The 18,142-nt window shown below is 31.2% G+C and overlaps 3 protein-coding genes across 3 annotated transcripts; all 3 read left to right on the forward strand.

The window, feature by feature from the left end:
* The first annotated feature begins 1,654 nt into the window (after positions 1-1,654).
* Positions 1,655-4,015, forward strand: LOC126669322 (GDSL esterase/lipase At4g16230-like). The gene is made up of 5 exons (XM_050362768.2): positions 1,655-2,121; positions 2,208-2,338; positions 2,423-2,668; positions 2,939-3,194; positions 3,641-4,015. Exons 1-5 carry the CDS (start codon positions 1,884-1,886, stop codon positions 3,862-3,864), a joined length of 1,095 nt encoding a protein of 364 aa, XP_050218725.1. The 5' UTR covers positions 1,655-1,883; the 3' UTR covers positions 3,865-4,015.
* Positions 4,016-11,385: 7,370 nt separating this feature from the next.
* Positions 11,386-14,024, forward strand: LOC126670736 (probable enoyl-CoA hydratase 1, peroxisomal). The gene is made up of 3 exons (XM_050364554.2): positions 11,386-11,999; positions 12,739-13,021; positions 13,701-14,024. The coding sequence occupies exons 1-3, from the start codon at positions 11,590-11,592 to the stop codon at positions 13,800-13,802; spliced, it is 795 nt and encodes a 264-aa protein (XP_050220511.1). The 5' UTR covers positions 11,386-11,589; the 3' UTR covers positions 13,803-14,024.
* A 976-nt stretch (positions 14,025-15,000) lies between these two features.
* On the forward strand, positions 15,001-16,865 carry LOC126666938 (pentatricopeptide repeat-containing protein At2g13600-like). The gene has a single exon (XM_050359865.1). The coding sequence runs from the start codon at positions 15,025-15,027 to the stop codon at positions 16,726-16,728; it is 1,704 nt and encodes a 567-aa protein (XP_050215822.1). The 5' UTR covers positions 15,001-15,024; the 3' UTR covers positions 16,729-16,865.
* The last annotated feature ends 1,277 nt before the right edge of the window (positions 16,866-18,142 follow it).

An 18,142-nucleotide genomic window follows, 5' to 3' on the forward strand; every position in this document is an offset into this window, starting at 1 on the left:
TTGTTACTTAAATTTAGTTCATATCAAAATTTAATGTTTATTATCCAAGCAAAGCTCTATTTTGGAATTGAGAATCACTAAATTTTTTTGTGTGATTTCATTTGGTTAAGATTTTAAATTTATTTTAATTTAAACAATGAATTTAAAATTACAAACAAGTTTTATAATAATTTAAAGCTAATTAAACTTGTCTATGTGGCAAACAAATCCTACCTCATCATAAATAATAAAATTTCTTTCGTACTAATAAAATATAAATATAATGAACGTAAAACTAAATATACATGATTGATATAAGAGAAAACATGATTTGAAAAATCCAGATTATTATTTTAGATTCAATTTGGTTTGAAACGGATAAAAAGAATTGTGCTGTTTATAATTTTAAAATGCAATGCTTATAGTAAAAAACAAAATTACCGAAATTAAATGTTACAAAATTTAGTGATTCATAAATAGTATCCCTCTATTTGCTTTCAGAAGCAAAGTATTGGGTCCAATAATAATCACCATACTTTGTTTTTTTTTTCTTTCATTTTAATGTCATGGGACTCGAATGGTAGCTCACAGATTTGGTGGTCATCATTTGCAGGACATTGAATGTTAAGCAGACTTTTCTTTTGACATATTCTTAGTGTTGGTCTAATAGAAATAGCTTACAGTTTCACCCATACTCTTCTGCTCTTCACGTTTTATCCATCTTTTGTCTTAATTCAGAATTTATTTAGTGTTCGCAGGCCAAATAAATGTACTCAAAAATCAATTTCTTGGACCATCTTTAAACTCAAACTTTTTGATATGATTTCTGATAATAGAGTTTATATTCATATCCCAACATTTGCTTTTAGACTCCTATAAATAGAAAGAGACTGGCTAAAGCACATGTCAGCTTCTTTTTGTGATTAATAACTTGCAATGTTTTTAGGCTTAATCATACATTCAATATATCTCATTTTTTATATTTTTTGTTTATAGTCCTAACTTTCAAAATCGTTAATTTTAATTTATTTTTCGAGTTTAGTTTCAATTATAGTCCTTTATTCAATATAGAACGAAAAAAATTCAAATACGCCCTTCATTTTGTTCCAATTTGCCTTTTTATCATCAAGAATTTCAAATATAAATGACATATTTGAACATTTTTTTCACTTCAATTTAAACAAAGACTCGAATTGAAACTGAAAATTGAAAAATAGACTAAAATCGAAGATTTTAAAAGTTTGAAACACAAACGAAAAAAGTCAAAAAAGTGAGAATTTATTCAATGATTAAACTTTTTTTATTTATGGCTAAATTTATTTATTTTTAATTGAAAGAAATTTCACATTAGGTTACAATTAATGAAATTAAAAAACTTGCTTATAAATAATTTTTAAAAATTAGGTCAAAATTTACCCTTTTGAAAAAAATTGTGCCATAAGTGAAAAAAGTTAAAATATAGAGTAATTTTTAGCGATTAGACCAAAGTGTAAATATGAAATAAATATATATGTTCGATTTTATGGATAAAATAAAAAATAAAAAGTATGTAAAATTATCAGTAAATCATATATTAATACTATTATTTGAAAATAAAATTTATATTTAAAGCTCGACAAGCCACTTTTGCTTTTAGACTCCTATAAATAGAAAGAGAATGGGCTTTTTAATGTTAGCTTCACTTTTTATTTTTATTTTGTAATTTTGTTTTCAAAATGTTGTATATAGCTGAATATTGGACTGATCAAGCATTTAAAAGAACTGTAAGAAACCAGCACATTTCTCTTGCTTTTTTTTACAAGTAGCAGCTTAGCTCCTTTATAATTTGGTCTGCTATATTAAAAATTTAATGGTCGACGATCAGATGGCAAACATATTTTAGTATCTTTTTATTTTTGTATGCAATGAGCATCCTCTCACAAACAATGGCGTTTCAAGTATTGATATTGATCTTGGTTTTGTCGGAGACAAGCATTGCAATGGACATTCCTGCCAATTTTGTCTTCGGTGACTCACTGGTTGATGCAGGAAACAACAATTATATAGCGTCTCTCTCCAAGGCTAATTATATTCCAAACGGAATTGATTTCGGCAGACCGACCGGTCGATACACCAATGGCAGAACCATTGCTGACATAATAGGCAACTTCATTTTCTTTTATATATGTGATAATACACTGTATATTTATGTAATAATAACTTGCAGAAGTTTTTTTACTATCTTACAGGCCAAGAATTAGGTTTCACAGATTTCACTCCTCCTTACTTGGCTCCCACGACAGTATGTCCTGTAATTCTGAGAGGTGTCAACTATGCTTCAGGTGGCGGTGGAATTCTTAATCATACTGGCAAGATCTTTGTAAGATGTTCATGATTATGTCTAATTTTCATGATTTATGTAAAGTCTGGTAGTATTTATCAGAGATGTGTTTTCTGTCGGCAGGGCGGAAGAATCAACTTGGACGCGCAGATTGATAACTTTGCAAACACTAGACAAGACATAATTTCAAGAATTGGTTCTCCTGCAGCTCTGGATTTGCTTCAAAGAGCTCTGTTCTCGGTTACAATCGGGTCGAATGATTTCATTAATAACTACTTTACACCAGTTGTCTCTGCACTCGAGCAAAAGTTGATATCTCCAGATGTGTTTGTGGACAGCATGATAGCAAGATTCAGACTACAACTTACTGTATGAAGTTTGGTTGCATCGTTCTCACGGAAACTTATCTAAAATCTTACATTTCGGCGTTTCAATTTTATTTTTGAAATCACTTTTAAAATTTAGAAACATTATATTAATAAAATGTACATATGAAACATGATAATTTTGCTAGTTTTTCATTTCAGAAGTTTTTCGATTCAACATTTTCATTTTCGTGCAGCATAGTGTCTCTTTCTCATATCATCCTCATTAGTCGAATTGAAATGCTCCGTAATTTTTTTAATTAACTATATGCAGAGACTGTACAATTTGGGTGCTAGAAAGGTGGTTGTGGCGAATGTGGGGCCGATTGGATGCATACCATTCGAAAGGGATACAAATCCATCCGCCGGGAATAATTGTGTTAGTCTTCCTAATCAGGTAGCTCAGCTATACAATGCACGACTGAGAAGCCTTATCGCGGAGCTTCAGACAAGCCAGAAAGGATCAACATTGGTTTATGCAGATGTTTATCGCATCGTAGATGACATAATACAGAACTACGTTTCATACGGTACACAACATCAATACTCTAGAGTCGATTCCTGCACTGAGAGCCACAGTTCACGACTTTGCAGTAGGACAGCAATTGAGAGTCCAAACACGGTCAAATTTGAACTCAACACGACTTTGAATTCGAAATTTGATAGACTTTTATTTTAAGAGTACAAATTCGAGCACATTAAAGGCCAATTGGACTCGGCTTAATTATCTTAATTATATTTAAAAATTAATTGTAGTATAAAAGTAAAGATATAGTATAATTATATATATGTTAAAAGAAAAATTCTAAATTTGGATTAATCTCGCGAGCTTATTGAGTCGGGTATCTTAAAATTTGAATTGAATTCAACAACTGATTAGAGTAGAGTTAACTTGAGGTCGACTTGATTAATATCGAATTGATTTTAAATAACTTTTGAATGAGTTCATTCAAATTGGTTACACCCTATTTTACAGGTTTTGAGAATGCAAATGGATCATGCTGCTATTTAGCAGGGAGATTTGGTGGTCTAGTACCATGTGGACCAACATCTAAAATTTGTGCAGACAGATCAAAGTTTGTGTTCTGGGATCCATACCATCCGTCCGATGCGGCTAATGTCCTCATCGCAAAGCGACTGGTCGACGGCAACTTGAATGACATTTCACCTATGAACATTCGTCAACTCTCGACGGTTTAATTTTATCAGGAGATCTTAGTTAGGGAATTAAACTATTAAGTCCTGGCATGTAGTAAAAGGTGTAGCTACTTGTTTTGACTTGTGAGATGAAACGCATGATATCTTAAATAATTTACACATTCCAATGCTGGAAGATGATAAATTATGCCTATCCATGATTTTGTCATTATTTTCTTTCTCTTGTACTGAAACAGCACAGAATTTAATTAATTCCTACTGAATAATTTATTCACTGCCAGCTCCAAGTTCTGTAATGGGGCTATATTTAGTTAAGGATTTAATTGATGTGTTTCGAGATTTTTGTGTGTTTTGTTTTGGCCCAGTTGATACTCTTATTATAGTTATAAATGGGGACTGGGGACAGAGTAGACAAACTGATCTTCTCTTTAAAATACTTAGGACTTGGGTAACTACATGACTTGTGCATGAGAAGTTATAATTGCAATTAGCAAGAAAAAGATGACAACTGTTTAAATGGGTTCCATTTGATGGGGTGATTAAATTGGAAAAAAGAAGGCGCATGTAATGATATTTTCTTTGACAAAGTTAGGATAAATTATACTTATTAATAAGATAATATACATTTTTTTTATAATAGGAAAAGAAGAGTATTTGGAAAAGGATTAAACCTACAATTTTAGCAATTTACTATTCAGTGTTTATATCATTTGAGTTATAGCATGTTAAATCAACTATTATATAAAATTAATTAATTTCAAGGTAAATCTAATATGGTGTTAGAGTCTTATTCATTCACACAATTTAAAATTTAAATTCTTTGAATTTCATTCCACCCACCCAATACTTGAACTGAAATTGGTTATTTGTTCCATTCGCGTTATGCATTGTTCGATAAATATACAAGAAAAAGTTTTAATTTTATTTTCAAACTATATTTCAAATCAAAATTTTAATTTTTTCAAATTTAATAATTTCTATCTTTATTTTGTTAGTTTTTTAAAGTTAAAAAATAATTTTCAGTATTACTCTTTAATTAGTGTGGGTCTTCTTCTTTTCTTCTTCTATTGTTTTCCTGTGTTTTCTCATCTCTTTATCGTTTATATACAAATATATGTCTAACGTTTTTTTCTTTCATCTTATTTCTCATTTTTTATAAGTTAATTATTTTTCAAAAAAAATTTTGACAATTTTCCTCATAATATTCAAAAATATCTTCATCTATTTTTCTCCATCTATTTCGATTTTTTTTCTCAAATCATTCAACTACAATATCGGCATCCGGCGATTTGTCATGAGTCTGTCTCTTTTACTCTATCATTTTTTGTAATTGTTTAATTTTTTTATAAGATTCATAATCTAACTGTTATTCGAAATCTGATTTTTTGTTCATATATTATTTTAAATCTCATGTTAATATGCTTAATTACTAACAATTTTTCTTTATCTATTTTGTCTTCAATTCTGTTCCTTTTTCTATATATTACGTATTTTTTAAAATTATATCTTGTTTTATTGTTTATTTTGACGCTATTGTGTATTTACACAAAAAAATTATTAAATACACCATAAGTACACCTATATAAGTATAAAAACACCAAATAGAAAAGGACACTTTAAAAATATTATGAAAACACCAGAAACGCCGACGAGAATGATAAAATCAATGAAGGAAAAGAAGACGATTATATGCCGACGAAAATGTAAAAAAAAACATTTTTTTGAAATCAAAAGACTAAGAAAGGTCATTTTGAATAATAAAAAATGTATGAGATGTAAAGGTGTCAAAAAACTGGCTATCTTCATAAATAAAGTCTAAAATATAATATTTTAGGAGATTCCTCTTATAAAAAATCCTACATTTATAAATTAAAAATACATAGAATTGCTAAAGATACATTATTGTCGTCGAAAACGATCAAAAATCTATTTTAAAGAAATTGGAAAAAATGAAAAAAGATCAAACAAATTTTCAGGTCTGGCGGATAATAATTATCCACAATACCTCATTTTAAGCATTCTTACACTAAACTTCTTAAGTTTTAAAAACGTCTGCAAAACCCTAAATTTAGGTTAGCGGGCCCTTCCATCCAAAAAATGACTAAGACCGATAAAAATGATAAATTGACACTTTTAAAAAAAAATTGTACACACTCTCCACATCAGCTGACAGCTCACCAAAAATTAAAATATCTAAAATATCCTTAAAAATTTAAAATTTAATCAACCAAATTAAATTTATCCGAACCTAAAATGAGATTTCATTGGTGATTATTAGCCCAAGCCAGGCCCAGCAATCCATATCAAAATTCAAAAATCAATAGAGATAATTAGCCCATGTACGGGCTTTGACCAAATTAATGAGAATATTACGGGAGCAAAAGTCCAATTTGACTTTTACGTTTTCCACAAAATATTTTTGAATTAACAATGTTTCCTTTTCACAAATACAAACTTTTAATTCAAAAAATACCAAGCCTTTATTTGTCTCTATCCACGATCAATTGCATGTATCCATATATCATTGATATTTCCTAAATTATCTCCCTAATTAACTCATCTTTCTTATTTACAAAATTTTTCCCATTTTATTTTGATTTTTGATTGAAAAAAATTTGAAATGCTGAATATTAGGTCTTCCTCAAATCAAACTCCTTTCGAAAAATCCCAAACCAAGAAAATCTAAATGAGTAAATCGAAGAGGGTTGCTAGCAAACATAGGTAGAATTCACTGAACCTCCATCTTCGAGTAAGAACCGTAGAGTTCTTACTAATCAAGAAGACAGTGATGGTGATTTCGAGGCTTTCACGGTCACCAGCGATGAGAAGAACAAACCAGTGGTTACTCTTTCTCTCTCTGTTAAGGTATTTGAAATTTTAATTATATATTTTTAACATCCAATTTTTATTGTTTATCAATTTTTCTTTATTTATGTTATTGTTGGGTGTTTATGTGTCTGTTCTTTGTTTGTTGGTTTTGAATGTTTATGCGAAGCATATGATTTTGTATATTTTAACTAATTATTGAATAATATGTAGAACTAAATTTAATATAATGGTTAATTTATTGTTGTTTTTAGGTATATTATATGTTTTTCTAATTTTTTTATGTTTGTTGCTAGTGTTTATGATTTGATACCTGTTTATGTAATTTTGGAATAATTACTTACAAATATACTTGTTAACTAATGATTATTTAATGGTTAACTGATGATAATTTACTAGTGTTTTTTATTTGAACAAAGGGTCAACGCGCCCCTTAAACTTGTGTCACGGGGTCATCTAACCCAATTTATACTTTTTTGAGAAACTAACCCCAAAACTCTTCATTTTCGGGTCAAGTAACCCCATAATTATATTTTCAAAACGCGTAAAATACAAATCGAAGGTGAGGGATGAAAAAAGTAATTAGATACTTTCCTAATTGTTGCGATATAATTATCCTAAATCTGTTTTTTAAAATAAAAATATAAATTATGGGGTAATTTGACCCAAAAATGAAGAGTTTTGGGGTTAATTGCTCAAAAAAGTATAAATTGGACTAGATGACCCCGTGTCACAAATTTAGGGGGCGCGTTGACACTTTGTTCTTTTTTATTTTGATCCAGAATCTTCCAATTCCAGCAGAATTTTCCATTGATGGCCATCGTGAACGTATTGCTTTCCTGTTTTATCATTATGGTAAAATGAAGCAATCCAGTAACATTGACAACGATGAGAAGGTGGAAGCAAAACCAAAGCTGGGGGGGGGGGAGAAGGATTAGATGTCCTTATAGTTTCGGAAGTTTTAGACTTTATTTTTAGTTTTAAATTGACAATAGTTGTTATTTTGTAACTGATTTTTAGCCAAGTTTGTTTGTCCTTTATTTTGTTTTGAAAACAAGATGTTATTATCAAACATATATTTGATTTTGTTTACCATTTACTCACTTTAAGTATTTTATTATTTCATTAGTTTATCATATATGTAGTAAATTAATAGTTAACTCATAATTAACCATTACTTAACTAGTAATATAACATAATAATAAGTAGTATATTTTTTGTTAACTAGCAGCAGTTTATTATTATTTTTTGAAATGATAAGAGGTATACTATTGTGGAAAATTCTTATCAGACTATTAGTATATAATTTATGTGGTATATTAATAGTTAACTTATTAGTTAACTATTAGTTAACTATTAGTTAACTAAATTTTAATTACTATACTGGTTAACTAACAGTACTTTACTATTATCTTTTAAAACGGTAAGAAGTATAATATTGTGGTAAATTTTTAAATGATAAGTAGTATACTATTAGTTAAATTATAAGTAGTTTACTATTATCTTTTTTAATTGATAAGAAGTATACTATTAGTTAACTATCAGTTAACCAAATGTCTACATAAAGATACCTTTTAATCACTAAGTTTATTAATAACATACGATATGAATACATACTTTAATAAAAACAATAATCTCAATTTAACAGTACGTAATTCAAATACAACCATTAAAAACATAATTGTTCATACACTAATAAGATGCTAAAATTATCTTCATTTTGGAAGATTACGACATGTCTTCTTGTCATTGCCCCCGTATATCGATAGCTTGCTGATTTGATTCCAACTGATATTTAATGTTTATTCAGTTTTCCCATAGTTAACTTTCAGTATGCCATGAATAAATGTTTTCAATGTCTCAAAATCCGCATCGTCTTTAACTAAAATTCCTTTGATCTTATAATTTGAGTAGTTTAGATCTTGCTCCCATACTCCATCATAGTAAACTAGTACCTTTAATATGGTCATTCCTGCACTGACATGATATATATTTATTAAAAACACATTAGTTAACCTTTAGTTAACTATTAGTTAATTTTCATAAATTTATAAAACAATTTTGAAAATGTTTTTTTTGGAAATAACCAATTAAAGAGGCAGGTTTTAAACTAGTTTATATCATAAAAAAGCCATGAAATTGATGAAAACAATATATTTTTTTAGTTTTCAAATACAAACATGTAATTAACCAATTACAACACAAAATTTCAGTTGTTCATTGTTTTTTATTTAGTTTCGAATCTACATAAAATCATTGCGTCTTTCAAATCATTGGTTCACATGTAATTCGCCAATTAGAACACATCATTTCCTGAAAAAGCTTCATATTCAGTTAATTACATAATAAAATATGATTTTGAGAACACTAACCTTTTTGATTTGATGAGTTCTTGATTGTCTTCTTTGCTGAATTCTTTTTGTTTCTCAATGAGTTTCTGATTTGCTATTTTCAAATGGTGTTACGTTTTTAAAGAATCATTGAAATTCCATTATATATGGAAATCTTGTTAAATGCAACGTTATTGCTCTTTATAAATCTTGAAGATATTTGAAAATATATTCCCAATATGTTAGTTTGCCCATTTGTAGAAGATATTAAAAGTCATAATATCTAGTTTCCTTATTTTATGCAAACCGTATTTCTTATATTAAAATTGATATTTGTGCAATTTGAAAGTTGGTAAATGTATTTTTCAACTTTTCTTTTTGCTCTAGTAAAATTTAGATTATTTTGACATATGTAGGGTATTTGTTAAAAAAACTCAAATCAATATCAGACATTTTAATTAGAGTTAATTAGAGGAAAAACGGGAATCAGCCAAATTAATTAGCTAAATACGGTCCTAAGTTTCATTTTAGAGATTTAGACCTTCTTTTCTTTTTTTTGATTTCTATGCTTTCTGGTTTTGACAAATACGATCTTGTTTTTTTGTTCTTCAATTAAAAATTCAGTTCAAACCCTAACATAACAAAAAAAGCGGCAACATTCGACACAATTCCTCCGCCATCACTGAAGCAGAGGTCGCCTTCTCCTTTCATTACTAGGTTTGCCAACAGAATTTAAATTTCTGACTGAAGCGGCAAGCGGCAGCGGTGACGACGGAGCGGAGACGAAGAAGCGTGGCGGTGAGAAAGGTTTTCATAGACAAATCTCTTTCTTTTAACACCCCACAACAAGAATGGGATAATTCTCCATGATGAAGAAGCTCTACTCCATTTTTTTCTATTATTTTTAAAGTAATGGTTAATTTCAACTCTACTTCTTGAGTTTTGTTGGGTTCATTATGGAGGTTGGTGGTAGATTGTCGTGGATGTTTATGGATCTGCTATTTTTTTGTTGTTTGAGTGTTTTGCTGGTCTTTGATGTCGATCAAGAAGCTACAACAATTTTTGATTTTTGGTGTTGCACAACCTGCACTCTAAGTGTTTGAGGAAATGCTTATGAGAATTGTAATGTTTTTGAGTGTTTGGCTAACCAATGGCTAACATTAGGTAAACCATTGGGTAACTTGTAGAGAAGATGAGGCTGATGCCATTCAGTGAATTAGCCAAGGAGATCCGCTTGGAGAAGGGGATAGCGGTGCTGCGACAACGTAAAATGTTTATGGATTTGCTCATTTTTTTGTTGTTTGAGTTATGAGAATTGTAATGTTTTTGGGTGTTGGGTAACCAATGGTTAACATTAGGTAAATCGTTGGGTAATTTGTAATAAATTTTATTTTGAATATATTATTCATAGTTATGCGAGACTGCGAGAAGCGAAATTGATGATCAGCCTGCACTCTCGGTGTTTGAAGAAATGCTTATGAGAATTGTAATGTTTTTAGGTGTTGGGTAACTAATGGTTACTATTGGGTAAGGTAACTTTGTAATAAATTTTATTTTGAATATATTATTCATAAAATCGTTAGGTAACTGGTTGTCGTCGCCGGAGATGGCGGATCTGTTGTGATAAAATTTATTTTGTTGCTATTTTACCAATCGTTAGTTAACTAATTTTTCTTTTATGAACGATTGTGATGATGTGGTAGTGGTTTGATTTTTGGTGTTGCATTGTCTGCACTCTAACTATTTGAAAAAATGCTTATGAGAATTGTAATATTTTTGGGTGTTAAGTTACCAATGGTTAACATTAGGTACACCGTTGAGTAACATGTAATCAATGTTATTTTGAATATATTATTAATAATAACGTTAGTTAACTGTTGTTGAAATTTATTTTGTTGCTATTTAACTAAAGGTGTACTAAAAGTACATCAATGATCTTGTTTTTAGTACAATGTTGGTTAACAAATGGTTAATTAATAATTTTAAATTTTAAAAAAGACGATTTAGATTTTATTTGACGGTTGATGTGGCTGTGATGAAGATGGATGGATTTGTAATCGGATTTTCAACTAGTTTAATGAAAATGGAGATTTGAATTTGTAATAGTTTTGTTTGTTGGTTAACCAACAGTGTTAGTATACCGTTGGGTAACCAAAATCGTATTTCTGAGATTAAAAAAAATATTTTTAAGAATAACAAAAGTTATTTTTGCAAAAAAAAAGTTCAGATTGTATTTTTTAAAAAAGATATTTTGAGCTAGTATTCTTGAGAATATTTTTTTTTTTTTTGATATTTATCTAAAAAACCCTTTTAATTAGTGCTTGGCTCGTGTGTACGTACCTCGTCTGGATTGGGCCCCTAAGACCCTACAAAACCAGACAAAACGACACGTAGCGTGCGATTCAGTTGTACTTCATTTTTATATTCCGCGAAATGCTGTTATTGATCTTATCTTTACTCGTCATCGCCGCCAAATGAAATCGTCACCGATAAGGCAATTAGCCGCGACACGCATTTCAACGCACAAAATATTCCATTATCATATTTTTCTGAATATACAATTATTCCATAACCAGAACCCATCTAATCACAATCTAAGATAACCGGAAAAATGGCCCAGTCCGACCTCGCAAGCCTAATCCTCGTGACCCGAGGCCAAAACGGCGTCGCAACGATCACCATCAACCGTCCGAAATCCCTGAATTCATTAACCAGGCCCATGATGGTTCGTATGGCTAGGGAGATCAAGGCCTTGGCTGTTGATGATTCGGTTCAGGTCATTATTTTGACAGGATCGGGTCGGTCATTCTGTTCGGGTGTTGATTTGACTTCTGCTGAGGACGTTTTTAAAGGGGATGTGAAGGATGTGGAGACCGACCCGGTTGCGCAGATGGAGCTTTGTAAGAAGCCGATTATTGGTGCAATTAATGGGTTTGCTGTAACTGCAGGTTTTGAAATTGCTCTTGCTTGTGATATTTTGGTGGCCTCTAAAGGTGCTAAATTTATGGATACCCATGCCAGGTTTGTGTTTAATGTTAATTTTATTTATGTCTGTTTAATTAATTCTTAAATGCAAATTAAATTAGTAGTATCTCATTGCTGTTTTTGCCAATTTGAGACTATAACTCATCTCATTGAGGCTGTTGAGTTCTTGAATTGCGCTAAAAAAATTATCTTGGTGATATTTTTTTTGTCAATAGATAGAATCTAATTACATAAGTTGTTATTAGTTAGTTGTTAGTCGGTAGATGTTAAATTGGCCTTCAACCACTTCGTCCTACCGAGACTCGAAGTCGAGACCTGAGGAATGCTCTTGCAGGACCTAGGTAGCCCTCACCAGCATCTTGGTGATGATTTAGAATAGATAAAGTGACTATTAATTATGATTAAGAATAGATAATTGAATGAGTTGTAATTAATGTTGGATAGAATTGAGATTTTATTCTTAATTATCTAAACTAAAATGAAAAAATTAACTGTATTTGGTCAAATAGCAAGGTTGTTGAGTGCTAAAAAATCATCTTTGTGATGATTAAGAATAAATAAAGTGACTATTAATTAATGATTAAGAATAGATAGTTGAAGGAGTTGAGATTAATGTTGGATAAAATTGAGATTTTATTTTTAATTATTCAATCTAAAATGGATAATTTGACTGTATTTTGGTCAAATAGCATGTTTGTGGGGCAAAATATATTTTGGAGTTAATGTGATGGACATGAATTGATATTCAGTTCTCTTGTAATTACTGTTATTGCAGGTTTGGAATATTTCCTTCATGGGGTCTATCACAGAAGCTGCCAAGGATAATAGGAGCTGGTAGGGCTAGAGAAGCATCACTAACTGCGATGCCAATAACTGCAGAGCAGGCTGAGAAGTGGGGTTTGGTTAATTATGTCGTTGACGAGAGTGAATTGTTAAAGAAAGCTCAAGATATAGCTGAAGCTATAATAAAAAATAACCAAGATTTGGTGTTGAGATATAAGGCTGTCTTAAATGATGGCCTCAAACTGGACCTGGGGCATGCTCTTTCTTTGGAGAAGGTACTTATTTATTATGCTATGTCCCCTGCTAAAATGTATTTGAACAAACAGAAATATATTTCTTGTTGCACCATATTAACTCCTTTATTGATAGATATGTATGAACCCAATTCGCCACGTAGTATTAAGAATGTTTCCGTATATGTATGACATTTGGTATTTCGTTATATGGGTGATTTTCCCTGTGTTGGCCTGCTAGTTTTATACTCCCTCCACCTATTTTTAGTCGTCGTTCTAGTTATAAATAGATGGCATTTGAGAATTTTTAAATGACTTTTACTATTGTATTCCAAATCTGTCCTTGTGTCTTAATAATTACTACAATTTACCTTGAAACGACAACTAAATAAAGTTGAGGGAGTAGATTAATTATCTTTCTGGCTGCCCAAGTTAATTTGCTGCGGTTATACATCATTTGAGTGACTTAACATGGGTTGGCTTGCTAATTTTTGTTTATTAGGTGGGAATATTATATTCCATTGATGATACAATTCCTTTGATTTTTTCTTATGCTTTTATATATTTGTTTTCAAATGTACTATGTTGTTGACTTGTTAGTTGTTAAGCATTTTACTTGGTTTATTTGAAGCTCACGAGAAGTAGTTTCGACTTGTTAAGCATTTTAGTGTTACTGCTGAAAGTTTGACCTATTGTACTCGTAATTTGAATGGCATTTTAGGAACGAGCATACGACTATTACAACGGAATGACGAAGGAACAGTTTAAGAAAATGCAGGAGTTCATAGCGGGTCGGAGTGCAAAACCTTCATCCAAGTTATAGGTTTTGTTGATCTAAATATCCTTTTATATTTTTGTAAAAAAAAGAATAAAATTGTTGTTAGCCCCTCAAATGTGGGAAGATGAAATCAAATAAATGTTGGGAATGCAACCAGATGTATGGTTGCTTTTGTTGTGATAGCAATTTTAAGAATTTCTCCTTTTTAGATTATTGTATTCATTGAATAATTAATTGTTTTAAAATTGTTGTTTGATTTCCTTACCATGACAATACTCCATATTTTTCTTTGACATACCCTAATTCACCCCCAGAAATTTATATAGATCATATGGCTTTTAGATTAAACCATAACTTGAAATAAAATTTAACAAGTAAATAATTATCTATTTCCTGCATACTAACTTTCCGAGTAATTAATTTCCTAGGAAGTAATATTTTCCGGGAATTGAATAATTTCGAACCAAATACATGAAGATGGATATGTCTGTCTTAGCCTATATCTTCTGTTTTACACAAGTTCAGTTATCTAACTTAAAAAATTAATAGAAAAAACACACCTCTTTTTTCTCTCTAAAAAAACCCTAGCCGCCAAGAGTTTTCTTCTTATTTTTTCTCCGGCTGCCGTCAATGGTTTGATTTTTGTTGTTGACGGTAGCCATCCCTTTATTTATGTTATTTTAATTTGATAGAATATAATAAATAGCGACTCTTTTTCATTTTTTGATGGATTAAAATCTATCAACGAAGCGCAATTCATTTACCAAGAAGTGAAGATAGATCGAAGATCTTTCATCAATAAAATGGAATCGTTTATGAGCTATATTAGTTTTATTTGTTTTTCATTATTTGTTTTTTTTCTGAATGTTTTATGTTGTCCTTTCATTATGAAAGGTTTGTTGTCCTTTCTCTGTGAAAGGTTTGTTGTCTCCTTTTTATGTAGGAGTTTGCTGTCTCTTTTTTATGAAGGAGTTATCAAGTGGTGATTGAATGGAATGCTCTGAGTTTGTGGGTGATTGGATAAGTTTTGATCGACGAGTGATCGAAGACTGCACTTATTTAGCGAAACAGTTAATAATTTATTTTTATTTTCGTAAGTAAGATCTGCGAATCAGGCAGCATGTTGTCTGTTCCATGTCAGGTCATCGGATTTAGTTTTCGAATTATTCCGAATTTCTTACAAATGTAACTGTTTCATATTCGATTTAATGAGATTTGATGATTTCAAAAAAAAAAAAGATAAAGAAAATTTGAAAGCAACGGTCAAATGCATCGGGCCGGTCATGTTAACACCATAACAACAACTACACATCAACAATTCTACATCAATTTCTTGTGCAAATCCTTAGAAACCTGCAATTTACTTCATGCAAAATCTATTCACGCCAATCTCATCAAAGCCTCTATTCCCTCTTCCATTTATCTCAGCAATCACCTTCTCAATTTTTACGTCAAATTTGGGGACCTCAACTATGGTCTCAAACTGTTCGACCAAATGCGTGAGAGAAATGTTGTGTCTTGGTCCTCTGTCATTTCTGGTTTTGTTCAACACGGTTGTTCCAGTCAAGCTCTCTCTTTATTTTCCGGCATGCACCGCGAGTCTATGGTTTCTCCGAATGCGTTTACTCTTGTAAGCGCGCTCCGTGCTTGTTCTTTATCGGAGGATTTGAAAGATTTGTACCAAATTTATGCGCTTATTATTCGGTTAGGATTTGAATCCAATGTGTTTGTTGTCAATGCATTTCTAACTGGTTTGATTCGACACGAAAAGTTGTTAGAGGCTAAACAGGTATTCAATGAATGTTTAAATAAGGATATTGTAACTTGGAATGCTATGATGGCAGGGTTATTACAATTATCTTGTTTAGAATTGCCTAGTTTTTTGTATCGGATGTGTTATGATGGTCTCAAGCCTGATCATTTTACTTTTGCCACTATTTTTACTGGATTGGCAGCTGATATTTCGGATATCAGATTGGGTTTGCAAGTTCATGGACGGCTTATCAAGAGTGGTCATGGTGCTGATGTTTGTGTTGGAAATTCTCTGTTGGATATGTACTTAAAGAACCGGAGGATGGTGGACGGTGGCAAGGCTTTCGACGAGTTGAGTATTAAAAATAAGCGATCTTGGACCCAAATGGCTGCTGGATTTCTAGAATATGGAGAACCGCGAAAAGCTCTCGAGCTTTTCGTGGAAATGACGCAGACGGGGATGGAGCACAACAATTTCACTCTTGCCACTGCCCTTAATGCTTGCGCCAATTTGCCTTCCGTGGAGGATGGAAAGAAAATTCATGGATTGAGAGTGAAGTTTGGTTCTGAGGTTGATGTTTGTGTGGACAATGCTCTGCTCGATATGTATGCAAAATCAGGATGCATGAAAGAAGCGGAAATTGTGTTCCGTATGATGCCTTGTCGATCTGTGGTTTCATGGACATCTATGATTATTGGGTATGCACACAATGGTCAAGCTAGAGAAGCTCTGGAGATTTTTGATGAGATGAGAATGGAGAATATAGAACCGAACTATATCACTTTTATTGTCGTGCTTTATGCGTGTAGTCAAGGAGGATTGATCGATGAAGGGTGGAAATATTTTTTATCTATGTCTAGTGATTACGGAATTTCTCCGGGAGAAGATCACTATGTGTGTATGGTGAATCTGCTTGGTCGCGCCGGGCATATTAAGGAAGCTAAGGAACTGATCTTAAGAATGCCGTTTAAACCAGGGGTGCTTGTTTGGCAAACTTTAGTAGGTGCTTGTCAACTTCATGGTGATTTAGAAACGGGGAAACTAGCAGCAGAGCGTGCAATGCATTTCGATACACTTTCTTATTCAACTTATGTCACATTGTCTAACATGTTTGCTGATCTTAAAAACTGGGATAGTGTAGGAATGTTGAGAAATCTTATGGAGAATAGGGCTGTGAAGAAAGTGCCCGGATCCAGTTGGATTGAAGTAGGGGTGTAAGTAGAAACATGACTAATCTCACGTTTCGTTCAACTCTAAAAATCTAAAAGCTCGAAATGTATTTGAACTCAATCGAGTTTTATTTTAGGAGATCGGACTCGTTATAATATTTGAGACTCGAGCTCAACTTCACTTGATTTGATTATTCATATAAAAATTAAAAATTAAATTTTAATATGAAATTAAAGTATTATTGTAAAAATACATAATTAAAAAAGAATAAAAAATAAATCAATTAAAAGGAATTGGGCTTGTAAGTTAGAGGGAACTTTAGGTTCTCTCTCTAATATTTTTGTGCTCTCACTTCTCTTTAGAAAAAACTTCCATTTTCTCCATCTTTTTGAGGGTGGGAGAAGATGATCTTTCCGGCTAGCCGGAAAATCATCTTCTCTCCGCCCATATTACTAAATAGTATAGATCTACTCTTTATTTCAATAAATCTTTGTTAAAAACTTTAATTTTGAGTGGGGTTTTTTTGATTTTATCATGTTGTAATAATTTTTAAGGTCTTTACCACCTCTTTTGCTTTGATTTTTTAGATCTACAAAGAATTTTTAGTGTTTGATCGTTCTTCAAAGTCAAGTTTTTGTAGATCTAAAAATTGGGAGGTTGTGACTTTTAACTTTATAGATCTAGATGATGAAGATAGTTGGTTGGCAAAAATACTACGCTTCAACGGTTCAAGCGGATTTTCCGTCTCATCGGAAGAAGAAGGTCGAACTCCCCGTCCGACGGTTTATCGTTGTGTTAAGTTTGCGGGATCTATGATTAGACTTCTTTTTAATTTTGCTTGTATCACGTTTGTTGCCTTTTATTGGTTGCTTAATCTTGAAAGATCATATAAAAAATTATTGTCATATGACTTTCACTCTTATATTGTTATATTCATCAATAGATCTATCTTTGGAAAAAAAAAATTGGGCTTGTAAGTTGAATGAGCTTAGTAGTTTGAATCTCGAGTTCGACTCGATTTGATAAATCGGGTCGATTTCGAATAATCTTTGAGTCCATTTTGAATGGCTCGCAAGTTGATTTGATTTGGTTACTTTCCTGAATTGAAGAAGAAACATAAAAGATAAGATTTGTTTTTTAAAAAATAAGCATATAACAATACTCCAGATTCAGTAAATATTTGTATCATCGTAAAATAAAGGCTAATCCCTTGGAAAAAAACCTCACCTTTCAACTCTCTTCGTTTGCACCCTCATCTTTCAAAATTCCAATTTTACTCAAATTATCACATTTTATTTTCAATTGCACCCTAAAAGTATTAAATTAGCCTTTTTTTACTGGGAAAAAGTTCAATCGATAATTTATATTTTAATTCATTTTTTAAATAGTTCTAAATGTTTAAATTTCAACTATAAAACCATATTTTCTAAAATTTTAAAAGTTAATTTTTTTTATATTAAAT

Source organism: Mercurialis annua, linkage group LG2, assembly GCF_937616625.2.
Source record: "Mercurialis annua linkage group LG2, ddMerAnnu1.2, whole genome shotgun sequence".
Classification (NCBI taxonomy): domain Eukaryota; kingdom Viridiplantae; phylum Streptophyta; class Magnoliopsida; order Malpighiales; family Euphorbiaceae; genus Mercurialis; species Mercurialis annua.